This window comes from Engraulis encrasicolus, unplaced genomic scaffold (genome assembly GCF_034702125.1).
Source record: "Engraulis encrasicolus isolate BLACKSEA-1 unplaced genomic scaffold, IST_EnEncr_1.0 scaffold_26_np1212, whole genome shotgun sequence".
Lineage (NCBI taxonomy): Eukaryota > Metazoa > Chordata > Actinopteri > Clupeiformes > Engraulidae > Engraulis > Engraulis encrasicolus.
This window is the reverse complement of record NW_026945555.1, coordinates 509,716-522,215: the sequence shown is the minus strand read 5'-3', so window position 1 is coordinate 522,215 and position 12,500 is coordinate 509,716. Positions and strand designations below refer to the sequence as shown.

At 41.1% G+C, this 12,500-nt stretch overlaps 1 protein-coding gene and 2 long non-coding RNA genes across 5 annotated transcripts in view; 2 read left to right on the top strand and 1 right to left on the bottom strand.

Annotated features, from left to right (window-relative positions):
• Window positions 1-12,500, top strand: part of LOC134442970 (rap guanine nucleotide exchange factor 2-like) — a 117,883-nt gene that overhangs the window by 80,915 nt on the left and 24,468 nt on the right. Inside the window, exons 19-20 of the mRNA XM_063192923.1 lie at window positions 5,981-6,140; window positions 12,458-12,500. The exon at window positions 12,458-12,500 is cut by the window's right edge and continues 313 nt beyond it. Coding sequence (XP_063048993.1) covers window positions 5,981-6,140; window positions 12,458-12,500 — 203 coding nt within the window. The remainder of the gene's footprint in view (window positions 1-5,980; window positions 6,141-12,457) is intronic.
• On the top strand, window positions 795-4,166 carry LOC134442944 (uncharacterized). 3 transcript variants are annotated; one of them, XR_010033499.1, is made up of 4 exons: window positions 795-1,987; window positions 2,493-2,676; window positions 3,054-3,149; window positions 3,486-4,166. It is a non-coding gene; the product is annotated as an uncharacterized LOC134442944 (long non-coding RNA). The 3 variants fall into 3 exon arrangements; XR_010033498.1 differs by lacking the exon at window positions 3,486-4,166 and having other exon boundaries at window positions 795-1,350; window positions 1,935-1,987; window positions 3,054-3,456; XR_010033497.1 differs by lacking the exon at window positions 3,486-4,166 and having other exon boundaries at window positions 3,054-3,456.
• Window positions 4,428-5,417, bottom strand: LOC134442945 (uncharacterized). The gene is made up of 2 exons (XR_010033500.1): window positions 5,100-5,417; window positions 4,428-4,634 (listed from the first exon to the last, which is right to left on the bottom strand). It is a non-coding gene; the product is annotated as an uncharacterized LOC134442945 (long non-coding RNA).

Sequence of the window (12,500 nt, the reverse complement as noted above, 5' to 3'; positions counted from 1 at the left end):
GAACTTACAGTGACTTGTCAGTACCCGGTGATGCTGCATTTTTTGGCTCAGCCCTTTCCGAGATATGAGCTGTTCTAATGGGCGCACCTTTTGTTTACATTTTTAGATGCGTCCCAGCATCTTTATAAGAGGGTCTGTCCGTCCGCTGTCCGTCCGTCCGTCCGTAACGCATTCCTTCAATTGTTCCTTCCTGTGGCCACAAGGCGGCAGTCTCGGCATTTTGGACGGGAGCGAATGCGTGAAAGCCAGAACGTATTTATGATAGGCCTATGTTACCAGACAGGCAAGACTAAGCTGATTGCATTGTGAGACAACTGAGGGGGGCATTCCATTTTCGGCATTGTTTTGCATTTGGACAATGGAAGGCAACTTTATTTTGGTTCGTCAGAAACTCGCGGAAAAGAACGATTTACAAGTCGGCAGGCAGTTTTTAACACAGATGTTTGTGCTCGGATAGAGAGAAACAAATCTCAGGTACTGACAAGTCCATGGTAGTGTGAGCATTACAACTGCATGAAATTGGCTGAAGTTACCCTTTAAGTGCTATGTGTGTGTGTGTGTGTGTGTGTGTGTGTGTGTGTGTGTGTGTGTGTGTGTGTGTGTGTGTGTGTGTGTGCGTGTGTGTGTGTGTGTGTGTGTGTGTGTGTGTGTGTGTGTGTGTGTGTGTGTGTGTAGGTATTACCTGAAGAGCAACATGGAGACAGAGATGTTGTGTTCGCATGAGGATATAATATATTGGTGTGTGTGTGTGTGTGTGTGTGTGTGTGTGTGTGTGTGTGTTGTAGGTATGACCCACTGACGTGTATAGTATAACTGGACTGCGGATGTTCGATGTGTTGTGAAGCAACGGCTGGGGGCGGGACATGGGACGATTTTTGGGCGGAAGAAGGAAGTAGAGCGCCTTTTTCCATTGATCTCTATGGTGGACTTGAAGCCATATAGTTCCTAGGCAATTCTTGCCGAGTCGGCCCTGTTTCGTTAAAACGGTAGTCTCCCCTCCCTCCCAAACAACCCAGATATTTTTTTCGGGCTGACCCTTTATTTAAGAAAGCTATTAAAATAGTTTAAATGACCAATGAGCATGGCTATTTGGGTTGATTGGCAGTTGCCATTCTTTAGAATTATTGTTTTGATTGACAGGCAGGCCGTTGTCAAGGAGAAGGGCGAGTCTCGCGGCGTCTCCAGGGGAAGCCCCCTCCCTCCCTGCTGCATTACTTTCAACCAGCTCTGCTTTCAACAGCTTCATTACTGCGATGGGTTATTTAATTTTGGTACACTTTCCCCACAAATATGCGTTGTTGTACTTTTGGATGTACTTCTCCGTACTCTGTAAGGACCTCTGCAGTTTTGGTAAGTAAAATAAAAACATGTATATACGTGGCTGATTGACCAAAATGACTGAGCTTTGTTAAACAAACACGTACGACAATGCTAGCTTGTTATTAGCCCAAGACAGCATGCTGATCTTTCAGTGTTTGATGATCTGTCGGCTTGTCAAGTAACTTAATTATAATTTGAATGCCATTGCTTTTGAAAGCAAAATGTGTCTGTTTGGCGTGCGTCAGGTGTAATTCCCTCCTTCCGTACCGTAGCCAAGTCCTTACATCAAGATGAGTAAACATTTCACTACCATTCTGGCACTATGCTGGCCAGTGGCCACATCGGAAAAGCAACGTAGTCTAGCTGTGTTCCTCCGTCAACTGTTAAATATTGTTTGTTTCTGTGTTGCCAAATTGCTAGTTGGTGATGAAATGATGGTCATTGGTACGTTCGTTTTCAGTATGCAAATTGCGTCATTAATGTTGACTGTACTGAGTGACGAGTGCATAGTGTAATGCAAATTGTGTCATTAATGTTTAATTGTAGGCCTACTGACGAGTGCATTGTGTAGTAAACATTTCCCCATCCTCATGTGACATGGTTTCATTCTGTAGGCAAACAACAAACCACACTTCACCTGGAAAACAGAGCCAGGACTCACTGTCAGGTAAGTAAAGTTTCAAATCCTTAAAGTATGCTCCTGAGTTAAGACCAGAGACCTTCCAATGTAAAGCTAACACCATCATCTGCTTACTCTGCATGTGTTTATATATTAGTAATAAAATAGTAATGAAATATAGTCCAGGAAGACAGATGCTGAGGCACTCAAGGTTGCAATTTTTTTACTTTTTTATTTGGCTACAATGCCTACGCGTTTCGGCCCTTATGGCCTTCTTCAGGGCGTATCAAGCTTGTATCCTTGATACGCCCTGAAGAAGGCCATAAGGGCCGAAACGCGTAGGCATTGTAGCCAAATAAAAAAGTTTTTTTTTAAAGAATTGCAACCTTGAGTGCCTCAGCATCTGTCTTCCTGGACCAAGTTTGAGAGCCTCTACACTGATGAGCACCAAGGAAAAAAGGTGAAGACCCAGAAGCACTCCAATTACCTGCTTGTGAGTAATGAAATATATGTTGTTCTCATCACCCTTCGTTTGTCATCATTTTCTTTACAGATGTCTGAAAATGTACAGTAGGCTACACGCCAGCAGGTCTCACCATAGTCAACATCATCAAGGATTGTCACTCTGACCTGAGAAGAGGCCCCATAGAGACACGGACAAGGACCAGCCACTGTTGCCAGTGCACAACTGAGGACCCGACCAGCCTGCTGCCATCTATGATACTATATAGTACCCGGTATGTAACATTACACTACACTCAGCCAATGCTTTCATCCAAAGCTTATCACTTATTTTTACATGTGCCTCCCAATTTGAAGGGACAAAAAGTAATTGGACTGGATAAAAGTATACATCAAGCGTAGTAAACTCTTAGCATTTTGTCAGTAGCCACTATCTTCAATAATTACAAGGGTACCAATTCTATTGACAGATATGCATGCCCACACCATGAAACTACCACCCCATGATTTTCACTGATTAGGCAGCATGCTTTGAAACATGAGCAGCCCATCTCCTTATCTATTGTGTTTTCTTCCCATGAACCTAAGTTGTTGGTGTATCAAACGGTGACGTATTCTCATCACACTTCATATGCCATTATTTTATTTACAGCGGAGCGGTCTGAAGACGTGGAGTACACTGCAGCAGGTATCACATGACCAAGGACTTGGACAACGTCTCTGTTTACATCTATAGTGTATTACACAAGTGAGTCTACACCCCCATATTTCTGCAGATGTAATGGGACAATAAAGACATTTGAAAACTGAAAATGAAGTCTGCACTTCAAGCTCATCACATTAAATAAGTAAAACAGGAGCTTGGTGAGCAGACTTAATTTTCAGTTGTCATTTGACTTTGTTAGTCCTGCACCCAAAACTTTTTTGAGAAGGATGTTCATGGGTTTTTCCTTTTTAAACAAATGTAGACATTTGTAGACACTGAAATGTTATAGTTACTCTATATATACCAGTGATATGCTTCAATTATGTTAATGTTACATTAATTCTTTTTTTTTAAAGAGATTTGTATTTATCGTTACAGCTGAAGATGTGCACAGTACCCTACTGCCTGCATCCTACCACCACAGAGGATCCGATATGCAGAACCAGCTTCAAAAACCATTGCAATTATGAAACACAGTTAATAAATGCTTATATACAGCAGCCCGCACATTTTGTTTAATTTGTAATATTGGTTAACACACTATTGTAACAACTGTTTAGATCGGTGTTTCCCAACCAGGGGTACATGTACCACTAGGGGTACGTGAACACAATGCAGGTGGTACATGCATTGGCAGGTATCAATAAAAAGAAATGTATGGAGCATAATCATATTGGGATAGAGCAGTGGTTCCTAACCTATGGGTCGGGACCCAACTTATGGGTCGCCAAAGATCCACAGTGGGTCGCGAAGCCCTCTTGATTTTAAGGGGTTTCGTTTTAATACCATATAGCCCATGTTGAATATATGACAAAGTAAAGCTTTTAAACTGATATATGCATAGAGGCAACAAAATGTAAGCGACACATTAAACAGTCATTCTATATTTGACTGAAGACAAATTGAGGAATACAATTTTCTAATGAGTTTCCGCATGACTCCCTCTCGCCTGGGACTCCCTCTCGCGTGGGCGCTGGCATGATTGGGTCACCAAAGCTTACAATGGTAAAAATATGGGTCCCTGAAGAAAAAGGTTGGGAACCACTGGGATAGAGGAAGATATACAGTAGACTAGAGCATGAGGGAGGGGGTACTCATGGTATGACAAAAATGCTTAGGGGGTACATGAGACAAAAAAGAAGTTGGGAGACACTGTGTGATTGAAGTAATGCATTTCTTACAAGCTTGGGGAAGAATGTCCACTCCATGATTTGCAAGTTTAAAAAGCTGAACATAAGGGTGAATATTTCATTTTAATCTTTATGTCAAGCATACAAAACACCCAGATGTTTAGTCATAGCCTACTGTAGGCCAGCTATGTTTTACTAACTGAAAGGTGTTAACTTTGGTTTGTTTACCATACCGTCTACTTCTAAGAGTGATTTTGTATTCTGAATCTTTTCAAAAACTGGGGGGGATCAGCAAAAAAAATGGTCATGATGACTGCTCGACACGGCAATCTTCATCTTCAATCTTCCGGATGACAGCTTGGCGTCGAGGAGCCTTTCTTCAGCGTCCATGGTTTGTCTGTCAAACGGAAAGGTTTTGCATGTCATTTGATGCCCAAACATTCAAAGTTATTTACAAATGTCCGTAGAGGATTAACTTGGTGTGGCAGACACAAACCAAACAATATTTTACGCAGATGTACAACATGAAAATTGGAACATTCTGAGCTCTCATACAAAAGCAATGTTGATACTGAGTATTGCTGACATGGATTATGTTTTGCCAAACGGTACGCCGACCCCAAAGACACATCTGCATGTTCTGTGTACAGCTCTGTTTGTAGCCTAACTTCCCATTTATCTTTAATTGCGGCTACATTACAACGTGGTGAAGTAACTTATAGTAAGCTAGGTCTTTCGCCACTCGGCTGGCTCACGTTAGATGCTAAGCTAAAATTATTATGGTCATCATAACAAGCTCTTCAAGGTTTCGTTAACCCAAAGTATCATTTTATTAATAGCATGGTATATTTGCCATACTTACCGATCACCAGTTCCATTTGAACTTGTGTTGCTGTTTTTATGACAATCAAGGGTTTCTGTGTCGACCAGTTCCACAGCTGAAAAGTGGGTTCAATATTTCTGCTGGGGACGCCATGTCATATTCGGGTGGGAGGGGCGGGACATGTCTTGAAGTGTCTGTTTGTGGATTGGCCGGCGATGTCGACCTATCAGCAATGTAGCTCAACGTTGTCAAGGGGATTATTATATTTCCGCATTTTTGGGGCGGAAGTAAATCAGCCGCGGTTGCTTCAAAACCGTTGAATGGAGTTCTATCGAACTCCGCAGTCCAGTTATACTATACACGTCAGTGGTATTACCTGAAGAGTAACATGGAGACGGAGACGTTGTGTTCGGATGAGGATATAATATATTGATGTGTGTGTGTGTGTGTGTGTGTGTGTGTGTGTGTGTGTGTGTGTGTGTGTGTGTGTGTGTGTGTGTGTGTGTGTGTGTGTGTGTGTGTGTGTGTTGTAGGTATTACCTGAAGAGTAACATGGAGACGGAGACGTTGTGTTCGGATGAGGATATAATATATTGGTGTGTGTGTGTGTGTGTGTGTGTGTGTGTGTGTGTGCGTGTGCGTGTGTATGTGTGTGTGTGTGTGTGTGTGTGTGTGTGTTGTAGGTATTACCTGAAGAGCAACATGGAGACGGAGACGTTGTGTTCGGATGAGGATATAATATATTGGTGTGTGTGTGTGTGTGTGTGTGTGTGTGTGTGTGTGTGTGTGTGTGTGTGTGTAGGTATTACCTGAAGAGTAACATGGAGACGGAGACGTTGTGTTCGGATGAGGATATAATATATTGATGTGTGTGTGTGTGTGTGTGTGTGTGTGTGTGTGTGTGTGTGTGTGTGTTGTAGGTATTACCTGAAGAGCAACATGGAGACGGAGACGTTGTGTTCGGATGAGGACGCCTCTGAGCTGCTTCGTGAGTCTCAGACGTCTCTGCTGCAGTTGTCAACACTAGAGGTGGCCGCACAGCTGTCGCTCACCGCATTCACGCTATTCACCGATATACAGGTAATGATCACACACACACACACACACACACACACACACACACACACACACACACACACACACACACACACACACACACACGCGCACACACACACACACACCGCACAACTCTCTCTTTTCAGCCTCATCCATTTTTTGACTGCATTTATGATGATAATCTAGTCTCTAGTCTAGTAATCTAGTCTTCATTTAAAATAGTATCTAGTCTTTCTGCCGGGGATTAATTCACAGTATGACCTAGTTAACGTGTTAGATTGACATTGTTGCTGACAATATGTAGCTGATATTTATAATAGTCTTCCTAGGTTGCCGTTTTACTTTCACTGGACAGATGAACATTCGTTTTCCTGGTGAAGTCTCGTCTCATCAAGTGTGTTTTTGGATCAAAAATGCTGACTGTAACTGTAAAAAACATGACTCTTTTAATTTATTTATTGTTACAGGGAATCATCCATTCACTTGAAACAATTTGAAAATCATGTTTTTTTGCAGTTACAGTCGGCGGAAGGTGTCTGTAACACTGAATGACAAAGACGTCCTTGACCCTTTTGTGTTGTCAATGTATAGTGTAATTCTTATTTAGTATTATTACTGTTATTATAATAATAATAATACGTTATTATTATGTATTATTATTATTATTATTATTATTACTATTATTAAAAATCAAGATGGCCGCTGGAGAGTGAGTGCGTGTTGCAGCTCTAGTCAACTGGCTTACTAACTTTTCAACTAACCATATGATGGACTTTATATTCTGAACTCAAATATTTCCTGGAGGCTTTGAAGCGAATGTGGTCTACCTAGTGAGAAAATAGCACCCTCAAGAGACTAAGTCCAAGAAACCAACTCGAACTTATCTGTGAGTCAAACGCTGGCGGCCTCAAAATGAGCGAGGCAATTACGCTCCAAAGTATTTTCGACCTAGTGCAACAATCCAAGCGCGATACGGTCGCGCACATGGACTTAAAAATTGATACTCTCGGATCAAGTCTAAAGAAGATAAATGACTCTCTCCATATGCTTGGAGATCAAGTCACTGAAGTACAACAAAGAGTCAGCGCAAACGAAGACAACATTGCAGAACTACTCAAACGGATAAGCGTGCTGGAGAAGGAAAACGCGCACCTGAAAAAATGGACTGAGGATACTGAGAATCGAAGCAGACGCTCCAACCTGCGCTTCATCGGAATCCCTGAGAAGGCCGAGGGGAACAACATCCATGCCTTCATGAGTGGCTTGATTCCTCAGCTCTTCGGAAAAGTCAACTTCCCCCTTTCTCCTGGGATTGAAATCTGCCACCGTGTCGGTAATGTGGATAACAAGGAGAATGTCACCGACAAAGGTCCAAGGCCGATCCTGGTAAAGTTCCAGAATCTGGAGAAGACAAAGATTAAGAATCTCGCCAAGGACAAGAAAGACCCCCTCGTCTTCAAGATAATGGCTACGAATCGAGATGGCTCCTCAACAGAAAACGAAGTAAAGGTCCACATCTACCCGGACTACTCTGCAGGGGTCGTCAAGAAACGCAGAGAATTTGATGATGTAAAGAAAAAGTTTCGAGATCGGGACATTGAGTATGGTCTGTTTTTCCCCAGCACTTTAAGAGTCACCCACAATGGTAAGAGCCACTACTTCCGTAAACCTGATGATGCTGAGAAATTCTACAATGCACTTGATTCCTCTTCTGACTCTGATATGGCAATATGATGGTAGCCCTTTCGCTGCCCTAACGCAGAGACCAGCGCACGGTTCGCTGGATAACATCTTGCTTTTTGTTTTTGTTATTTTCTCCTGCAGTCAGTAGGCTAGGCCTATGAACTTCTCAGCCGTGGCGATATAAGTGCAAAACCTGCCGGCTTTTTTCTTATTATTCTTTTTTTCATTGATTTCATTTTTCCACTGGGACACTGCAACACCTCGCCGCTGGTCAAATTGTGCGACATGGGAATTATTTATGTTCATCGATGTGAAATGGATAAGGCCTATTCACAGACCCTGAAATGTCATCAGCTGTTCAGAGTTACTACTACGCAGGCCTATAGCGCCTAGGACAGCGCACGCCTTCTGTTGTTTTCTATCCTTCCTCTTCTTTCGCCATAAAAAAAAAAAACAAACATTGGTGACATCCCTGCGTGAAAAGTGGACAATGTGCCTTTTCTTTTTTTTTCGTCCCTGATATGTTGATACGATTTTTCATGACTTTATTGGACACTGACAGCCGTTTACAGCAAGTTAAGAAAAGAAAAATAGAGCAGGTTTGACTTATGTTACGCTGCATGAAAGGGGAATTATGAACGCTGGTTCAAACAGACTGCCAAGCAGACTGACTTTTCTTTTATTTATCTACTTCTCTTTTTTTCCCTTTTCTCTGACGTTAAATCACTCAAGAGAGGCTCACGTCTTCTGTGAGATATAAACTATAGTTAATTTTTATTGGAAACTGGAAAATTATAAGGCCTAGTTGGAATGAATAAACTATGTATCTGGTGAAGTGTAGGACCAGTATGACTATTTTGTTGTGTTCTCTATTCCACTTGAGTAATGTGAAAGCCTAAGCCCCAGGAGTAGGACTGTTAAGTTCATTATATATTAAATTAAATCAAGCCAGGTAGACTGAGCTTTATGTGACCCCTCACCCCCTCCCCAATGCAATCTTATATTGCCTTATGTGGGTTTCTGTTTTGCGTTTTTGTGTTTTTGTGTGTGTGTGTGTGAGTGTGAATGTGTTTGTGTTGGTGATTATTGCTCTCTTCCTGCCTCCCTCATCCAGCTGTTTCTGCCTTTATCAGCTAGGCTACTCATTTATGATTATGATGCTATACCCCACCTTTCTTCATGGAAGATAAATGAATTTCGCTAAGGGGCTACTTATTGTACATTTGAATATTAGGAGCTTGATGCCTAAAATTGATTTATTGCGAGCTTGGCTTACCTATAACAAACCCCATGTGATTACATTATCTGAAACTTGGCTAAACAACGGTATCTCTGACAAGGATATTAAACTTGATGACTATGTATCATTCAGGAAAGACAGAGGATCTAGAGGTGGCGGACTATTAACATATGTTGCATCAAATTTGACTGCTGACCTTGCTTTTCCTGAGGAGAGTCCCCAGTATTTTGAAGGACTTTTTGTTAACATTAATTTTCATGAAAATAAAAGTTTAATTATTGGCAATATCTATAAACCACCATCTGCCCCTGCAGAAACCACTGATTGCATTTTGTCTACTATTAATTCCCTTAACCGCTCTACTGAAAAAATTATACTTGGTGATTTCAACTCTAACTGGTTAGACCGCTCCTCCCAAAAGGTTCGCACTCTTTTTAATAGTATAAATTTATCTCAGATTATTTCAGAACCCACTCGAGTTGGCCCCAGCTCCTCATCTCTGTTGGACTGGATACTAGTTTCCCACCCGGGCAGAATAACTCAATCAGGTGTGCTACCTGACTCCTTTAGTGACCACTCAATGGTATTTTGTGTCTGGAAAATTAAATTGGTACATCCGCCTCCCAAACTGATTAAGATTAGGCATATTAATAAAATTAATCCTGAACACTTCATTCAAGACATCTTGAATGTGAATTGGGGAAGATTTCAACTAATTCCAACTGTTGAAGAAGCCTGGCACTTCTTTTATTCTGAGTTCCTGCAAGTAATTAACAAAAATGCACCATTGATTTCAAAGAAGATCAGAGGTCAAAATCTACCCTGGATCAAAGGTGAACTTATTGGTTTGCTTAAACAAAGAGATAAGGCCTGGGGAAAATTTCGCAAAACCAGAGATTCTACAGACTGGAATATTTACAAGGAGCTAAGGAATAGATGTAAAACTGAAACAAGGAATGCTAAAGCAAGTTACTTTAAGAATAGCCTGGCAACAGATTTTAAAAATCCTAAACATTTTTGGAAAAAAATGAATTATCTTACAAACAAATCCTCAAAATCTTCCACAACCCATATTAGTTCTAATGGCCAAATGGTAAGTGAACCTGTAATGATTGCTGAGGCATTCAGTCATCACTTTGCTACAATAGGACAAACTATGTCAGGTAACTCCCATTATGGGCCAAGCCTGACTCAGGGCAGGAGTAACAGTTCCTTTTGTTTCAATATAGTCTCCCCATTTGACGTCCAGAGGGTCATTGATGGTATGAGAGCTGGATGTAGTGCAGGCCCAGACGGCCTGGATATTAGGCTCTTTAAACTGGCCTCTCATGTTCTGTCATTCCCTTTAGCTGATCTATTCAACTTATCTTTAACAACAGGTGAAATACCTTCCTCATGGAAAAGTGCTAGAGTAATTCCTCTTCACAAGGGCGACAGTACCTCAGATATGAACAATTACAGACCTATTTCAATAATTAATAGTGTAACAAAAATATTTGAAAAGCTCATATTTAACCAATTGTCCACATATCTTACGGACCACAACATATTATCTCAGCATCAATCAGGATTCCGACCCGGTTACTCAACCACAACTGCTCTCTTAAAATTTACCAATGATGTAATGTCAACTGCAGATAGCAACATGCCCTCAGGTGCTATATTTATTGACCTCTCTAAGGCATTTGACTTAGTTGACCATTACCTTTTATTAGATAAGTTACATGCTATTGGCCTGTCCAGTACAGCTTTACTATTTTTCAATTCATTTCTTCATAACAGAACTCAAAGCGTCTTCTTTCAGGGTAGGGAATCTAAATTTAAATTAATTGATAAGGGCGTTCCTCAAGGTTCATCGTTGGGCCCTCTGTTGTTTTCTATTTTCATCAATGATTTGCCACAAATGTGCTCTGATAGTCAAATTCACTTATATGCTGACGACACTGTATTGTACTATTCCTCTGCTAATATTTCTCATATTCAACATACTCTCCAATCTGACTTCAACAAAGTGCAACAGTGGTTTCTCTCAAATAAGCTTCTCCTGAACAAGGAAAAATCGTATAGCATGCTGTTTTGTACTCGAACCAGCTCTCTGCCATCTACTAACTGGTCAGTTACTCTTCTTGATGGAACACTACTAGAAAGAGTGGAGGAGTTTAAATACCTGGTTGTCTGGCTGGACTCTCAGCTCTCCTTTAAACAGCATATTAACGCAATTTCCAAGAAAATAACTGGTTGTTTAAAATCTCTTTATCGTTCAGTTGACTGCTTTTCACAGGAGGTCCGTAAAAGAATTGTAACTCAGTTAATTTTTCCAATTCTTGACTATGCAGATGTTGTATATGGTAATACTCCTGAAACTCATCTTCATCCTCTCAATGTACTGTACAACAGTCTTTGTAGATTTGTACTTAGATGTCCGTATAGGACACATCACTGTACAATGTATGAAGCCTTGAACTGGCCTGCACCCAAGAATAGAAGAAAGCTCCACTGGTCAATTCTCATTTTTAAATGTATACACTCACAGTCCCCTCCTTACCTGAAAGAGCTACTAACCCCCCTAAGCTCTGACTATAGCCTACGTAACATTGACCATCTGTTCTTAGTGACACCCAGAATTAGAAAGGAAATCGGTCGCCAAGCATTTAAATTCAAAGCTCCATCAGTTTGGAATAGCCTTCCCTCTTCATTTAGGTCCATCACTTCCCTTTATATTTTTAGATCATCTTTAATCACTTACTTTGAAACATCCTGCTCCTGTTTCTGAAAGGCCTTAGTTGCTGGGTCGGGTTTTTGTTTGTTTGTTTGTTTGTTTGTTTGTTTCTGGATATGGTCTGTTTTGTTTTTGGGTTCTCTGTTGTCTTGTTCTGCCCTCTTCCTTCTCCTTCTCTTTCTTTTTCATTTTCTTTTCATTCATATGATTTCTTTAACAACTAATGGCATCTTGTAAACCATACTATTGTAGCATGTTGGGTGGTGGGGTAGTTTGGAGAGCAACACCAGTGAGTGAGTGAGTGAGTGTGTGCGTCTGTCTACTGTTTTGTTTTGTTTTCTGTTTTTGTACTGTACTGTCAGTAGGACCCCCTCGGAAATGAGATGGCACATCTCAAGGGGCCATCCTTGTAACAAATAAATAAAAATAAAAATAAATTATTATTATTATTATTATTATTATTGTCCCTGTCTTGTCATATCTACGTTATGCCTATTATATTACATGTTCTTGAAAATGAACCTTGAGTCTGGAATAAAGTTAATGATGATGATGACGATGAGAATCCTCCCTCCCTTTCTCTCTCTCTCTCTCCTCTTCTCTCTCTCTCTCTCTCTCTCTCTCTCTCTCTCTCTCTCTCTCTCTCTCTCTCTCTCTCTCTCTCTCTCTCTCTCTCTCTCTCTCTCTCTCTCTCTGCAGCCTACAGAGTATATCGATGACCTCTTCAAGCTCCGGCCAGCCT